The sequence below is a fragment of the Simochromis diagramma genome, unplaced genomic scaffold (genome assembly GCF_900408965.1).
Source record: "Simochromis diagramma unplaced genomic scaffold, fSimDia1.1 OVJJ01000676.1, whole genome shotgun sequence".
In the NCBI taxonomy this organism is placed as follows: domain Eukaryota; kingdom Metazoa; phylum Chordata; class Actinopteri; order Cichliformes; family Cichlidae; genus Simochromis; species Simochromis diagramma.
The window spans coordinates 989,758-1,006,826 of record NW_024387466.1 but is presented as its reverse complement, the minus strand read 5'-3'; the positions used below and the strand labels follow the sequence as shown (position 1 = coordinate 1,006,826).

Here is a 17,069-nt window from a genome sequence, read left to right as displayed (position 1 = left end):
CATGCAGACTTTAACTACCGTCAAAACAATCAAAGCTCCGAATGGAGTTAAACTTCTCTGTTGTCAGTGTCGTTTTTCTGAAAGCACAACTGAAAATACAGAGATGAGTGATTTAAAAATAGCTTTTATTGCAGCTTTTTTTTTCTCCTCTGAACAAGCTGCTTTGATCACACCGACGGAAACGATGACCCATGTGCAACATTTGCAGCCTGGTGGGGGGGGGAATGCAGATAAGCAATCACGCGAGTTTGGTGACAGCAGAAAGATAACACAGAGACTTCTCCTAAAAGGAGGAAAAACAAGCGCAACAGATATAAATTCCAAATATGAAAATATTTCACCAACATAATTTACATTGATCCTCATTTGGTAAGTGTGACCAGTTGTGTCTTAGAGAATGTGGCAATGAGTCCCAGAGTTCAGCTGTCACATGAAGCCCCACTCCCTCCCATGCACGTTTGTCGTCCCCACAGTCTTAATCCTCGTGGATGTTGAACAGCTTGGCCACTTCGTTCAGATCTGCATGCTCTTCTCCATCCTTGATGATCTACGAATAACAGAAATAAACAATTACAACAACTGAACGGATATTTTGCTCTTGATGACACAAAGCAAAACGGCAGCACTTACCTTCCTTGCAACGGGCATTCTGTTAAACACGTTCCACAGGATAATTCCCACCACCACTTTGTCTCTTAGGTAGAAGATGACTCCTTTGCCATAGTCGTCTTTGTTCTCCACGACAGGAGCAGGTGTCACAGAGGCCACCGCGCTGGTGGCTGTGTCCTCAGTTTCACTTTCTGAGCGGATCCCAGTTCCTGCCGCAGATTTGAGAACACAGACTGTCTGACCCTTTGTCCTCAAAATCATTTTTTCTCTCTCTTTGCTTGAAGGAAAAGGTTGACTGCTCCTACCTGACTCTTCTGTAGCAGCTTTAGGCGTATCCTTGGCAGTGGCTTTAGCAAACACGCCTACTGTTGGTAGGCTGCTGTCAACAATCCCGATAGCCTCGTAGCCTACATCAGGACCCAGATCACTCCTGTAAGAAGGTACACGTGATTTACTGCAGTACCACATGTAGTTGAGAACAAAGTCAGGAATCATGCATAACATTTAGTAATTCTTTGCACAAAATGTCTCATGTGTTTTCAAAGTGGGGCTTGAAAGATTTCAAGTTTAAAACTGATCTGATATCCGATTCTACAAGCATGTAGATTAAATACATAATTAAATACAAAATGTTAAACCAGGTCCTGTTTGGAAGTGGGAGGGGCAGTGTTGGCAAAAGTACAGACACTCTGTACTTAAGTAGAAGTACAAATATTACTGTTAGAAAATACTCTAGTACTGTAAGAAAGTACTGATTTGACTTTTCTACTCAAGTAAAAGTAAAAAAGTACAGGCTCAAAGTAAGAAAGTAAAAGGTAGCTCTTTGGAGGATGTTTCTATTTTTGTGCAAAGCTGATTGAACCTTGTGCTATATTAACAAAATGATAAAATAATATCAGTAGATGGAAATAAAAACCTTTAGTCTATTTTCTTCTAATTGTGCTCAGCTTGAATCTGAAGAAAAAGAAGGAAAATAAAAATATACATCTATTTTCTGTTGCCTTCATTGTAGAGGGTGACTGTCTGTAAATAGGAAAATGTGTACAGTCATGAGTTAAAGTGGGATTCAGCAGGTGGGGGAACACTAAAATTGGCTGTAGTGGCCAATTTTGTGGGGAAAAGAATCATAACTCATCATCATAACTCTAATATAATTTCTACTGAGAACTCCAGTCCTTAAACTAGCAGCAAGTCTAAATCAGTTTAATTTTCAGCATGTTTCACAATATGAAAATACATATTGTCACATGTACAGACCCAGTATCTTCTTAAAACCTACTGAGCATTACTTTCCTTTAAATCTAACCTCTCTTCTTCCTCTCCTGTCCTGTCTTTCTTATCTTTCACCATCCCTGAGTGAAGTTAGACCTTTCTTTTCTCTCCCTGTGAAATACAGCAGCTGAACCTTTAGCTAGCAACACACTGTGCGACAAACTGCACACAAATAGTTTGTGTGTTTACTGATTTTTGTTGAACTGCATTTGAAATGACCTGACACTTAAAAAAACGTCACTCCCTTTATGCTCGCTCCTCTTCTACAGGGCTAGCTAGATGCTGAAGTACCGCAACACATGGACATGTGCAGTCATTGGTGTTGTGGCAAAAACAAAAGCCACCGTTTCACTTTCAACCCCTGACCTTGGCACACGCCATCTCTTTTTATGCAACATCCTCTGGTGATTAATCAACAAACAGGACTGCCTTTCATGTGATTCTGTTTAGGCTCAAATCGGTTTGATGTTTGGACGCTGGCAGTACCAAAATAGTAACTTACCCCCAAATGCATTAAACCAAAAGTAACACGTCTCTTTTGAAATGTAAAGAGTAGAAATGACAGATTTTCATTTAGAAATGTAGGGAGAAACCTAAAGTAGATACCTGAAAATTGTATTTAAGTATTTAACTTAAATGGATTTAACTTCCCACGTCTGGGGGGGAATGATTCAATATTAGTATGTGTAAAAGTGTAGCCCTGCCTGCAGTATCTGGTATGACTCTCTTGTGAAGAAATAACAGCAACAAAATGTTTACAAAAATTGTTGATTGGTCCATGACATCGGCTTGGAGGAATTTTCGCCCATTCTTCCGTAAAGAACAGCTTCTATTCTGGGATGTCGGTAGATTTCCTTACACGAACTGCTGCCTTCCTCCATCATTTCTGGTGGATTAAGGTCAGAACTGTAACTCAGCCATACAAAGCTTTATTACTCTCCAACTATTCTTGGTACAATAACTTGTGTGCTCCGTGTCGTCATTTGGATGCGTGACCCACTTTCAGCTGAGATTCGGTTCACAGGCAGATCTCCTGACCCTTTGCCTTCAGAATTTCCCGGAAGAATACAGAATTCATTGCTCTGATGGAAAGCCGTTCTGGCACAGTCCCAAGCCATGATGGGCATTATGGTGCAAAGCAGCGTTTCCCTTCCTCCAGAAGCAAGCTTGTTTAAACCTCTAAGCTTTATTTTGGTCTGATACAAGCATTTCGAACAGCCTTCTGACTTGTCCTTGTGATCTTTAAGCAATGCTTATGCTATTGTCTCACTCCCACAGATATTCAAGGAAAATAATTATTTACAAATATAAAAGAAGAAGCCCTCTCACATCTGACTGCTATCTCACTGTCTGGCAACGCTTAACTGTAATTTAACACTCACATTAACCGATGTTCCTTAAAGTTCACATCGCCCCTCCCTCCTCAGATATGCTACAATAGACAATTTCTCTCAATAATTAATAACTCGATTTGGCATTGTCTGATTTGTTAATTCAGCTTTTTCTTTTTCCTTTTTTTTAAATCTACTCTTAAAATTTGTGCTAAAATCTGGTCAAGTTTTAGAGAATATATGTAGAAAACTAAAGGGTAGACAAACTTCGGAGCACCACTGTATAATTAAACTAGACAGTCATTTTGTGCCAAGAAGTGTCACCTAGGATTTCTATGCCAAGAACATTTTCCTCACATCTCTGTTGGAAGTAGTTCTGCTGAAGTGAAACAAATGCCAGCTTTTTAAAACTTTACTGTCAAAACAGCTTCCTGAACACTGTGTGTATGCTTATATACCTCAGACAGCTCCCATCTGAAACACAAGCACTGCTGAGGGCTGTAATCTTCAGTGACAAACCCCCACCGCTGCTGCCTGATGAGTTTTAAGACCTGAAGTGATGTCAGAGTCACCTGACCTTGACAAATTGAAAGGTTGCACAGAGAGCTTGTACAAAACTGCAGAGCCGGCCAGAACTATGCTTCGTTGATATTTATAGGGAATCTGTTGGTACATCTCTTTATATTTTACATGCAGCATTTGAGCATAAACAGATGAACTTTTCAAAAGTTACTGACTATACTTTATAATTATATAAATATGAAGGACTAGTTAATGGAGCTGTGGTAGTTGGACAAATGTTCCTGTGTACTTTTTCTTGGACTGCAGTGAACCCATGTTTCAACATAGTGTCACATTTCACCAGCTGCTAGCAACATGTATTCACAACATTCATTTGGGTCCTGAGAGTTGCATTCCACACTGTACTTACATTTTTGGTAACTCCCTTAATATCTGGAGTCCTACTGTGATCTTATTTATAATGTCTAACATATGCATGTCCAAGGTCATAAAGTTTTATTGTTTTTAAGCTTTAAATCAAATATTTAACCTTGTTAACCAGTCCGTGTGCTTTTTCATACATGAGAAAAAGTACACAGTCATCGAGTCGAAAGTTTTACCTATTGGGAAATAATAAAGCAATCACAGGTCTTACTTACGAGGTTCTAAAATGATTTAAATACAACCTCAGATGAAAATGAATCAATCACATGTTACACCATGTGATTGATTAGCAAAGAAATCTGCCAAAAGCACCGTGTGAAAAGCTAAATAAGCTTAACGCGCTTGATTAATCAGAAAGTGTGAGCCCCTCTGTAAAGGCACAGGTTTTAGCAGTTTGCTAGTCTTGAGCCATCAGGTGTGCGTTACACGATGGCAAGGAGAAGAGACATAAGCAGTGATCTCAGTGAACAATCGTTGTTGTCCACAGGTAACCAAAGGAATCAATGCCATCACCATTAGCAACATACTGGAAGCTGCCTGATGACGTGGGCAAGCTGAATGTTTTCCCCCCCCATTGTGCCTTTCATTGTTTCATTTTAGCTCAGTTTAAGGATTTTCTGCTCGTTGTTTTACCATGTGTGTCACAGTAAAACAGACAATGAAGCATAGGAGAGAAAAGTTAAGTGAAGACAATGTTGCCTTCATTATATTCTGTAAGTATAATAAAAGCACCACGTCTAAATCTGTCAAAATGCTGTTTGTGGTGACAGTTTCAGTTTTAAACGGGGAGCCATTGCCCAAAGTGCTCCAGAAACTGTTGATGTTGTTTCTTATGCGCTCTGTGACCTTGTCTCCCTTGACCTGCTGGAACAGTACCCTGTCTTGATCAAGACCTCCTGATTTATAATTTAAGCACTGGCTTTTTCTCATCTGTGTAAGAGAGTTCAGTGGGGTGGATCAGCACACATATACACACACATATATGCATGCATAGTTAGTGAGGCAAATATAAAGCATTTTATTGCAAGATGGTATTATTTATTTTTTATCGAATTCTGATGAACAGAGATGACTCTTCAGGGGTTTAAAGTCTCTCTCGGGATGGATTTAATGTCCCCTAAAGACATTTTAATGGTTAATGGTTTTCAAGACTTCGAAGGAATCATGTATGTTGATCTGACCTCTAAAAGGATTACATCGGAGTCCCTTGCACCACTGCACATGCTCTCTGATTTAAATGCATTCAGCGCAATCAAAAATTAAGACTGTTCTCGCCTTCACAAACTCTTTCCTTCATTTCCACTTAAAAGACGTTTTCATGGTTTGCATCCACAGGTCTCATTTGGGGAGGGGTGAGAAAAAAAAAAAAAAAGACTTTATAGCCCATAGTAAGTAGAAGTAGTAAAAAGTATGATACCTACCAGAACATGGACTGATGCCAGTAGGGTTTGCTGGCTCCCGTCATGTTCTCTCCAGCTAGTCTACCACTCACAACAGCGTGATCGTGGTGCTCCACACGTCTGCGACCCAGTCTGATGTCATAGAAACACGCAGCATCTCCTGCCTACATCAACAAGAATCGATTGGGAACATGCAGTATGGCTTAGATTATGCAGTTTTTATTTCATGTTAACAGGCACTGACAATATTTTCCTAAAACACAACATTACATTCAAAATAGGACATTGGCATTACACTACAATTTTAATTACACTGTTTTATATTAGGACTAAGACTTGATTGAGCCTGAAGAGGGCGCTTTAATCAAAAAGAAGACAAAATCATCATTGTGCATCGGTTGGTCAAAATGTGGTGGTTTTGGTTAAAACAAGCGATAACAATTATTCCTGTGTCCAAAATGATCAGTGAAACTAGAGGTATGAGCACAATGGGATAATAATTAAGTTAAGACTTTCCCACAGGTTTGAAATTTCTACAAAAGTGACTTTAACTAAATTACTCAGCATTTTCTAGGATTTTATAGGCAAACCAGCAAAGCACAGCACAGGAACTTTTAAATCACAGCTCTTCAGGATCTTGTTAGCAGAAAACATCATATGAACATTAACTTACCACCCAAATATTGGACCTCGCTTGCAGCTCTGCGTTTACCCGGTAGCCACCAAAGTCAGAGTCCACCTCCAGACCTCCTGAATTAGCAAGGTCAACATTTGGCTCTAGGCCAACAGCTGTAACAATGTGATCAGTTTTCACCTACAAAAATAAAACGATAGATAATCAGCAGCTTATAAATAAATTCAGTGTCCTGATTCTGTCAGAGTTTGTGTAGAAATCTGAACCTACCAATCTACCATCCTTTAGATGGATTTCTAATTTGTCATCTTTGCAGGTCACAGACTTCACCAAAGCTTCTGAAATAACCTTTACACCCTCTATGAAAACAGGCAAGACATCATAATATAATGAGACACATAAAGAACATTTTTTGTCTTTGGAGACTTATATGAAATAAAGTTGGACCTTTCTTGACTTTTTCTGTTGTCCAGTTGCTCAGATACTCGGGTAGCACTTTTCCCATGTTACCCTTCTCAGGGAACATCTGTATCACCTCCAGATCTGACTCAGTAGCTAAAAAGAGAAAGAGGAAGAACAACAACTAAGAAAAGAGTTACTTATGCTGGATATCAGTGTCCTTATCTACTCTGCTAGTTTCTCAGCTCATCATCTGTTCTTACATCTCCTGCCAAGGGCACAAGCCAGCTCGCTGCCCAAGAAGCCACCTCCAATGATAGTGATGGATTTTACATTCCTCGAGACCTTATCCAGAGATCTGAAGTCCTCAATCTGTGAGAAAAACAAAAAACAAAAACTGAATTTAGAGCAACAGTCAGATTTTTTTTATGTAACACACAGTAAGACTTCTGTCTGGAAAATCTCAATGCTTATAATGACCTAAATCAAAAAAAAGACAAAACTTTTTTATTTTCATTTTAAAATAGTTAATATTTCCTTCGTGGTATGCCTTAACACTCACTTCAACAAGCTGTATATACATACTATCAGTTACAGATGGTTAGAGTGAAACATCTCTACCACCCCCTTGTGGCTACACACTGACCTTGCGGAACAAAGTGGTTCTCCTCATCACTTCCTCTCCTGCTCTTTCAATGACTTGGAGATTTCTTGGCACACCACCTGAGAGAGATAAAATTAGCTTCTACCAGGTTTAAGTGATAAAAACAGACAAGAAATAAAACAAGGGAGTTTACCTGTAGCAATCAAACACTTGTCATATGAAATCTCAGTGTCATCGTCCAGTTTTACTTTGTTTCCTCTCACATCCATGTGAACCACCTATAAAAAAAATAAGTATACCTCATGAATAACTTCTGCTTTCCAGGTTTAGACATCATAACACATAATGCTTGCAAATCGGTCAATATAATTACTTCTGGTCTGAATACTTCACTTTTATTCAGTATAATTTTATTCATATACTGAATAAAATTATGGAGACTGAGGAAAGAAAACCATAAATCTACCTTTTTCCCAGTGAGAACAGCCACTCCTCCATTTTCTACACTATCCAGCTCTTCTGGGTTAATGTAGAATGATGACGGCTGGAAGTAGATGCTAGCAAATAAATACAAAAGTATTAAAATGACTAAACCACTGAAAAAGAAAAAAGCTTCTCAGAAATGTTTATAGAGTACACATTCCGTTTTTTACGACAATACCAGGTGTTTAAAAAAAAAGTCTATCACCTCTTTGTAGAGAAACTGCAAGATTTGTTTGGTATTAACATTTATTAAAGGGAAACAGCAGTAAAATAGAGACGTTAGTAACAACCAAATTTTATAAGTAAGATCATCAGGGATGTCTCAGTGTTCCTGCAAATTTTAAAGATCAGAATGACTGCATTTCAGACCGAGCAATGTTGAAATAATAAATTATAAGCAGACATTTACAAACAAGCTATGGATACAAGTTTGGTATACAATAGCACATTATTATAACAGCACATTTTAACCGTTAACTGTTCCAAACATTTTGCTGCACACTGAGCCTAAAGACGTCTCTTTAGGCTAAATTTGGGTGACAGTGCAGTGCTTAGTAATATCGCCTCACAGCCAGAAGGTTCTGGGATTGAACATCTAAGCTTGGCAGGGCCTGTCTGTGTGGAGTTTGCATGTTCTCTGCTGTGTGAGTTCTCTCGGGGTACTCCAGCTTCCCCCCAGTCCAAATACAGGCCTGTTAGGTTCACTGGTGAATTCAGTCTGAAGTACGTGTGAATGAGACCTTGACTGGTTCTCTGTGTTAGCGCTGTGATAGACTGGCAACCTGTCTGGGGTTAACCCTGCTTCTCGCCTGAAGTCAGCTAGGATAGACTCCAGCCCACGTGAACTTCTTATAAGTGGCTAATAAAATGGATGGATGATATGTCGGCAATGTTACATTTGGTAAAGGTCTACTGTACATTATCATAACTCTCTTATTTATTTGCAATACATGCATCCATCTATTTCCAGCTGTTTCCATCTAATATCAGCAACTCATTACTGTGGGTTAAATAATTCATTGTAAAATGTGAATGAGGTTAACCAAGTTCTTTCACTGGTACAGCCTACATTCAATTCTCTCTGTGCTGGAAGTTAGACTGCCTAATACAGTCTGCAAAATTAACACCTATTTTTAAGGAAACAAGATATTTTAAGACTTAGTTTTGCTTTATTTTTTCCCCTTTTTAAAGAACAATGGAAGCCCTGTGTTTAAGTCTGAAGAAGGCACAATAGTGCCAGAGGACGCTTGAATCTTTCAATAATGTAGCAAGACACGGCCAAGGACAGACAGATGCTGAGACAAAAGAACAGAGAGCACTAAGGTTAAATAGACCAAACACACCTCCTTTCTTTTCCGTTCCATTGTTTGAAGCGCAGAGTTTCTGTCACACTGGGATCATCAGAGAACCACAGCTCTTTAGAAAGAGGAGGTCTCATATATGGAAGGTCTGGCTCATCAGTCACAATTAGTACCTGGCAGTAAAAAAAACAAACAAAAAGACTCACATTTACCAAATTCAGGTACAACTAAACAAGTAACAAAGGGAATTCAAAGTGAACATGGGGGCTTTACTGACCTTGGCACCGGGGTCTCTGGCTCGAATAGACCGAGCAGCAGCAAAAGAGGCAGTACCTCCACCAATGAGGAGATAGGGGGCATGTGAGGGCAGCTTGAGAGAGGCAGGTGTGAAGCCCACGGCTGATTTTCAGATGGAAGAGGAACAGCAAGCACAATTCAGAGTGAAAGTAAGACAAAAGAGGCTCAGAGTAACTCTGTCGATTCCACTCCCTCACTGGTTTCGTCAGTGCATCTCTGAATGCTATCTTTGTGGCTATTTTATCTGGGGCTGTTTTTAATCTTACTTACATGGCAGCAAATGAGGTATCATTTGCAAAATTCTCAGCTTTTCAATATAGACAGTACGCACAAAAAAAAAAAAAAAAAAAGAGAGATGATGAAAGTGTGACACACGCAAAGAATCTGTTGTAAAACACATCATCTCAATTTAACAAATCCAACAACATATTTTTAACATGTGGAAATTTGCTTTGCCTCCTGCCTGCTTGCACTGACCTGCTTTTGCCAGTTGATGTCATCATTTCTAATACCCAAGCATATAAAGCATTGCATGCTCTAGATATTTTTTATATTGCTTAACATGCATGGTAGATGAAGAGGAAAAAAAAAAAAAGTATGCAGACAACCTGGAGGCAGTTCGGTTGTTTCACTGGTGGCTACTGCTTCAGTGCCTGATGCTGGAGGGCTTGGCTCCTGGGATGAAGGAGCTGTTTCAGGTTTTGGCTCAGTGGTGGCTGAGAGAGAACACACAGTTAAAAATAACTTTGAGTAACATTCAGCATATAGAGCAAGAGACAATCTGGTTTGTGGTTCAGTGAGAGATTTAAAACAGTCTCCAATTCAAGTACAGTCTGTAACGCAGTTTGCTTTAAAGCCTCAAAATCTGCTACTTACATGGAAAATAAAGTCAAAGCTAAACCATGCGCTATGGAGTCAGCTGATTAAAAGGCTCTAACACCTTTAAAAACAAATTCCTTTAAAAAGGTGTCACTGCGAACAGCATTTAAGCGCTGCACTTAAGAGGCCTGGAGGAGATCTGTTTAAATGTGTCAAGGTTACAAAGCTTTACTTCCTATTAGTTATTAACATAAGTGGAGTTTGATCAGTAACCGACTACACAGACATGGCAAAGAAATCACTCACCTTTTGTCTCAGTGGTTTCTGTAGCTAAAGGACAAAAAAAAAAAAAAATCAAAAAATGAAATTCAGAAATTTCTCAGAGGTTAACAGTAAAGGTGAAAGTTGTCTTATTAACCAATAGTTCCTAAAAGCTGCTCACCGGGAGGCTGGGGCTGGATGGGTGTGACTGATTCTTTTGCAGCTGCTTTTTGTGATCTGGACGAAAGTTCAGTGATACGTGCCTGATATCTTTGCTGGTCTCCTTTCATAGTATGGTACGCCTGTAAAAAACAGATAAATTGACTAAGTTTAGTCACTGACAACTTCAATGATTGCTTCATTTTGTCAAGCTGTCCAATTTTTCCAGTCAGATCTGGTGTCAACGGTTATCTTTCGGTCATGAGCAAACAGGCAGTGGAGGCCTTTAAACTAGGACTGGGTGATATAGCCATTCAACCATTTTCTTAATTACTTGCGCAATCTGGGATATGCTGAGGCAGTGGAGTATATCCCAGCTCACAGAGGGGATCAGGCGAGTTACAACCCAAACAGGTCACCAGTCTATCGCAGAGCTAGCACAGAGACCGACAACTGCACACACACGCGCATACACTCATATCGACACCTACAGCCAAATTAAAAATCACTAAATAACCCAACATGCATGTCTTTGGACTGTGGGAGGAAGCCAGAGTACCCACAGAACCGACACTGGTAGAAAAAACGCAAACTCCACAGAGGAAGGGCCCAGCTGGCTGTCAGAATCTGCTGGAGGTGACAGCAGATCACTCCCATCACGGTTGTTATACTGATTTTTTTTAAAAAATCTATCCATATAACTGCTCTGCTATTCAAACAAGCTTAAGTAAAGCCAACAACTAATAATTCATACTCTGAAAGTAAACATTAACTTCATGCATCTGTGAAAACAATCAAAAGGTCTGATTTGCTAAGATGACACGCTACAAAAACATGTTCTTTTAAAAAACACCAGACTCTGTTGACAAAAACAGTAACTTTTATTTACAGAAAACAAAAGTTGGAGGTCACACTGCCTGACTTAAGTGTTGTTATGTGGGATCAAAACTCATCGACTAAAAATTCAAAGTCTCAGAATAACACAAACTAACAAAGCAGCCATTGCAGCAGTGGCCAAACAACTCCTGTGTTGCGTGAAGTAAAATTACTAATTTTGTTAATGGAATGTGGTGGAGAGTAACAACTTGATTTCTTTTCCAGTGAAAGCTGTACTTTCAGGTGGATAAAATCCACGTCGCTGTTGCCTGTGTCTACAGCAGTACATGGATTTTAGTTTTTACTCCGAGTAACACGGTGACTGTGGATCTGAACCTCATACAGGCTCACTTCAAAGAAACGGAACCATCCCTACTTAACAGAACATAAACCAGCTGCTTTTAACACTGCCTATTAAATAATGTTGCTTTTATATGGGGGTGGCTGTAGCTCAGGAGAACAGGTCATCTACTGAGCTACAGCCACCCTGTGGAAGGCTGGTGGTTCGATCCCTGGCTCCCCCAGTCTGCATGCCAAAAAACCTTGGGCAATATACTAACCCCAAGTTGCTCTCCAATGCATCCATCTGAATATGGATCAGAATATGAGTGTGTGTGAATGTTAGCTAGAAAGCACTTAAAGCATAGAAGAAAGTGCTTGTGTGAATGGGTGTGAATGGATGTTAATGGGTGAATGTGGCATGTTGTATGTTTGAGTGTTCCGGGAGAGTAGAAAACCACTATATAATAATCAGTCCATTTACCATATAAAATACAGAGATATGCAGGCCTTCTAAATATCTTGTATTGGCATTAAGCATAAAAATATAGATTTGTTTTTCTTTTGTCCATATTGCTCAGCCCTTAATGTTCAATTTACAGAAATAAACCCCAAGAAAAGGGGCGGAAAATCATTGCTCCAATTAATAAATTTGCACACTCTCTCTATGATGATAAACCAAGCTTACTCACATATGCCACGCCACCAATGGAGGCTGCTCCAACCAGGAGGGCATACTTTAGATTATCCCCACCACCCCCTGGCAGCCCACTGGACATGTGAGCTGTGGGTACATGTGTTGGTATTCTGCCATTGTTCAAACCTGAAACAGTAAACCAGCACACACATGATTAAACACTGATAACACTGATTAAAGCTACAGCACTCTTAATTATGTTCACAAACGTTACTAAATCAGGGTTCAGTCCTGCTTCTAATAAAAAGAAATTGCCAAGTAGCTACCTGTTTAATACACGCTTAATACATCTGTGGATGTTGACAGTGGAAAAGGACTGAGTAAATATATGCTCCTGTGCTTGCCCTCATCACACCTCTAGGGTTTAAGAAAGCGCCTTAAATTACTTTTCTATAAAACAGAGGCAATGGCAAACCTATCTGACTTGCTTTGCAGGTGTTATTCCACTCTAAGAGTAATAGGTATAACGTGACATTATTATGAAGATTAATGTACATTCTACCAATCTACATACTGCACAGGACTGGGCTTATCATTTCTGGGTCATCAGAGACTGCAAGACCCCATGATTCAAATCCAACACTGGGCCCTTGCATACGCTACAAAGCGTAAACGGGCACAGAACATGGTGTAACACCTGTACCAGCACTAGACACGTGAAAAACATGCTTGCTGACGTTATCAGTTAACGTTGGCGCTTCAATCAATGAAATGAGGTGCAGTTTAAGTTAGGTCGTTACTGAAATTACATCTTGCGTCGTTAACGTTTGCTAATTAGCTGAGTTAGCATTCTAATAACCATCCAAAGGTCGCTGAAATTTACATGCGCTAAGCTAACAGGGCTACCCCCCCTGTGGGTTCAGGTTTTGCTGCTGTGTATTATCATGCTACAGGCAGTGCATGATCAAACCGAGGTCAGCTAAAAGGAAGACAAGTTACTGTAACTAGATACTTACCTGCTTTTCTCACATTCTGCCGGCACAGAGTTGATGAAGTTCTAGCTAAAGGAGCGAGCTTTTTCCACACAGTCCTACATTTCAGCATTGTGGCTCAGCTCCCGGTTTACTCGCAGACTTGTCGGATAAAAACACAAGCCGGTTTACCCTTAATTTAATTCCAACAGCCCGCAGACACTGACAACTAGCTGCACGGCACCACACACCAAGGCCAGGGACAGGTCATACGTTTCTGGGGAATGATGGGTAATTGTAAAGACGGTAAAGACGCCTAAGATTGGTCGCCCCTAAAAAAGAAGAAGAAAAAGAAAGATGGCGTCGCTCCTGACTTGACTGACAGCAACTCTGTTATCGCAAGTAGCAGCTATACTGAACTCTTTCATTCAAGGCTCTTTGGTAATTGCGCGAACCCCCTTCTTGCTCCTTTCTTAAAACAACTGCAGTCAGAGTTTACTGCTGCCCCCTGCATGTCATTTAAAGTAATACTACAGTAAATTGTTAAAAAACGGTTATGAAAAAAGTTATGAAAACACAAAATGAGGTTGTGTATTCATGCAAAACACATTTAAACATAATAATGAATATTATTTATATATTATTAACGCAGCTAATGACTTAAAGAATTTCAAGAAATAAAAATCTTTTTAAAATAATGTGCTTTAATGAATTTAAATATAGTCCATGTATGAAGGTTTATTGTAAGTTATATAAACAAATCTTTATTGGGTTTTTACTGTCATAATTTATGAGTGGTTGGCTAGATTTCTAATAATCTAGTGTTGCCACCCTCTGGTGGTTGAATAGAATAGAATAGCCCTTTATTGTCACTGTTCAACGAAATTGTGGGTGCTCCACACCAACTGTGCCAAAATAAAATATAAATAGTAAGACAGCAGGAATGAATAACAAACAGGAGAAATATGTACAAAAACAAGAGTAAGGTACACATTAGAGAACGAGTTGCGAAGTGGAAGTAGTGCAAAGAAAAAGACTGAGGTCTGAATACTGTCTGTGTATGAGTGGCCTGAGCAAAGACTGTTACTCAGATCGGTGGGTGAGTAGGCAGGGGCAGGGGTGGGTGTGAGGAGATAGTGTTTGTTTACAGTCCGAATGGCCCAGGGCAAGAAGCTGTTTGTGAGTCTGGAGGTTTGGGACCTGATTGACCAGAGGGCAGCGGATCAAACAGGTTGCGGGTGGGGTGCAAGGGTTGATGTGTGATAGCCCTGGTTTTCCTGAGACAGGAGGATCTGGCAATGGCCTCCATTTCTGGGCAGTGTTAATTACGGTTCTGGCTTTCCTGTTCTCAGTTGTGGCCCATATGTACCAAACACCCAGGCAGTAGGAGAGCATGCTGAGGAGCAGTGGACGGCCAGCAGCAGCTTCTGGCCAAGGTTGTTCTTCCTCAGGACATGGAGGAAGTGCAGCTGCTGCTGGGCCTTCTTTACCAGGGCGTTGGTGTTGTGGGTCCAGGTGAGTAAAAGGGATTCATTCTGTTTATAGGAATGCTATAGTCAGCCATCAGCTGCATAATGGTGATTTTGAAAGACTTGTCATTTGCACATTTCAAAGCTTGCTGGTAAATTATAAGGCAAGGAAATAACTTTGTGTTGGATAATGAGGATCAATGTACTTCCTTTTTTTGAGAAGAAAAGCTAAATAAGCAATGGCGGGTAGCTCTTTTTACTGGCAGGAGAAGTTACTACTTCCCTGATATAATAAAAGATCATTTAGTAAAAAAAAAAAGCCTCTGAGTTGCTTTGTTTGTATGTATGTGTGTGTATGTAACACAATAAAGTCAGAACATTTCACACAAATTACAGGCCTTCTAAATATAACTCTGCTACCACAAATACCAATACACAAATGCCAAAAAAAAAAAAAAAAGATATGCTGGTATAACTTAGCTTGCAACATAAAGTGTAATTTCCTAATGTGTAGCATGTTTTTTGATTTGAGATTGCAATTTTCCCCACTTACAATGACCAGTTTAGCTAGGTTGTTTTGCTAGTTTTACACAGGTTGTGATTTGGTGATGCCATGGAAGTGCACATTGAGTGGGATTCTCTTCAGCCCTGATCCTCCTTACCCCCAGAAGCTGCTCTGAGACTTCATTAGAGGAGGAGATGATCCCCTTTTCTGTCATTTCACCTGTTTAAATTCAGGAACACTTTGAAAATGAACCTAACTTGACTCTGGCTTACCTGACTGAAAAGGAAACTCTTAACTCTTGTTAGCGGCGCTAACGGCTGCAGACAGGAAGATACTGCCAGCACCGGAAACGTGCTCGTCATCTCCGAGCATGAAGTAAGGAGAGCCTTCAAGAGAGTGAACACCAGGAAAGCAGCAGGACCAGACGGCATCCCAGGTCGTATCCTAAGAGACTGCGCATACCAGCTAGCTCCTGTGTTCACTGAGATATTCAACATCTCTTTATCTCAGTCGGTGATCCCCACATGCTTCAAAGAGTCCATCATTGTTCCTGTCCCGAAGAAACCCCACCCTGCTTCTCTCAATGACTATCGCCCTGTAGCCCTCACCTCAGTAGTGATGAAGTGCTTTGAACGCCTGGTCAGAGACTTCATCATTTCTTCACTACCAGACACACTGGACCCACTACAGTTCGCTTACCGTCCAAATCGTTCCACAGACGATGCCATCTCTCATCTCCTCCACACATCACTCACTCACTTGGACACTAGAAGGGGGAATTATGTTAAAATGCTCTTCGTAGACTACAGCTCTGCATTTAACACCATAATTCCCTCCACACTCACCACCAAGCTGGAGCATCTGGGACTCAGCTCATCTATGTGTCAGTGGATCTCCAACTTCCTAACTGGCAGACCACAGGCAGTAAGGATGGGCGGACATGTCTCAGCCTCCACCGCTCTCAGCACTGGAGCCCCCCAGGGGTGTGTTCTGAGCCCCCTGCTGTACTCTTTGTACACATATGACTGTGTGGCCACTACCAGCTCCACCACCATCATCAAGTTTGCTGACGACACCGTCGTGGTGGGCCTGATCTCTGATAACAACGAGACGGCCTACCTGAAGGAGATTAGGAATCTGGAGAACTGGTGCCAGAGGAACAACCTCCTTCTAAACGTCAGTAAGACAAAGGAGCTGATAGTGGACTTCAGCACTAAGCAGGAGAGGAACTACCAGACCCCCGTCATCAACGAGTGCCCAGTGGAGAGAGTGGACAGCTTCAAATACCTCGGAGTTCACATCACGCAGGACCTGTCATGGTCCTGTCACATCAACACCGTGGTGAAAAAGGCCCGACAGCGTCTCTACCACCTCAGACGCTTGAGAGACTTCCAACTGCCCTCCAAGGTGCTCAGAAACTTTTACTTGTGCACCATAGAGAGCATCCTGGCGGGAAACATCTTAACCTGGTTCGGGAACAGCACCATGCAGGACAGACGAGCTCTACAGAGGGTTGTGCGATCAGCTGAGCGCACCATCCGCTCCGAGCTCCCTGACCTGCACTCAATCTACAGCAGGCGGTGCTGGACCAAGGCCAGGAAGATCGTGAAGGACCTCAGCCATCCCAACAACAGACTGTTCTCTCTGTTGAGGTCAGGAAAGCGATTCCGCTCCCTGAAGACCAACACAGAGAGACTGAGGAGGAGCTTCTTCCCGCAGGCGATACGGTCTCTCAATCACACCACCACACAGTACTGACCCACACATACAGTTCTTACACACACACTGGACTTTCTGGACTTTGTTTTTGCACAACAC

General features: G+C 40.9%; 1 protein-coding gene across 1 annotated transcript; it reads right to left on the bottom strand.

The window, feature by feature from the left end:
- Nucleotides 1-143: 143 nt before the first annotated feature.
- aifm1 (apoptosis inducing factor mitochondrion associated 1) lies at nucleotides 144-13,600 on the bottom strand. The gene is made up of 18 exons (XM_040014616.1): nucleotides 13,323-13,600; nucleotides 12,362-12,492; nucleotides 10,537-10,657; nucleotides 10,401-10,424; nucleotides 9,884-9,991; nucleotides 9,256-9,377; nucleotides 9,021-9,151; nucleotides 7,661-7,751; nucleotides 7,388-7,472; nucleotides 7,237-7,313; nucleotides 6,854-6,962; nucleotides 6,639-6,746; nucleotides 6,462-6,550; nucleotides 6,231-6,371; nucleotides 5,579-5,721; nucleotides 915-1,039; nucleotides 631-818; nucleotides 144-547 (listed from the first exon to the last, which is right to left on the bottom strand). The coding sequence occupies exons 1-18, from the start codon at nucleotides 13,408-13,410 to the stop codon at nucleotides 476-478; spliced, it is 1,953 nt and encodes a 650-aa protein (XP_039870550.1). The 5' UTR covers nucleotides 13,411-13,600; the 3' UTR covers nucleotides 144-475.
- Between the last annotated feature and the right edge of the window lie 3,469 nt (nucleotides 13,601-17,069).

What these genes read in the sequence shown, in the direction of transcription:
- aifm1 (XM_040014616.1), bottom strand. Translation starts at nt 13,410, where the DNA reads ATGCTGAAATGTAGGACTGTGTGGAAAAAGCTCGCTCCTTTAGCTAGA. An exon ending in AGAAACCACTGAGACAAAAG is followed by an intron (nt 9,992 to 10,400) that starts GTGAGTGATTTC and finishes GTTCTCTCTCAG; the next exon opens with CCACCACTGAGCCAAAACCT. An exon ending in CCAGAGACCCCGGTGCCAAG is followed by an intron (nt 9,152 to 9,255) that starts GTCAGTAAAGCC and finishes TTTTACTGCCAG; the next exon opens with GTACTAATTGTGACTGATGA.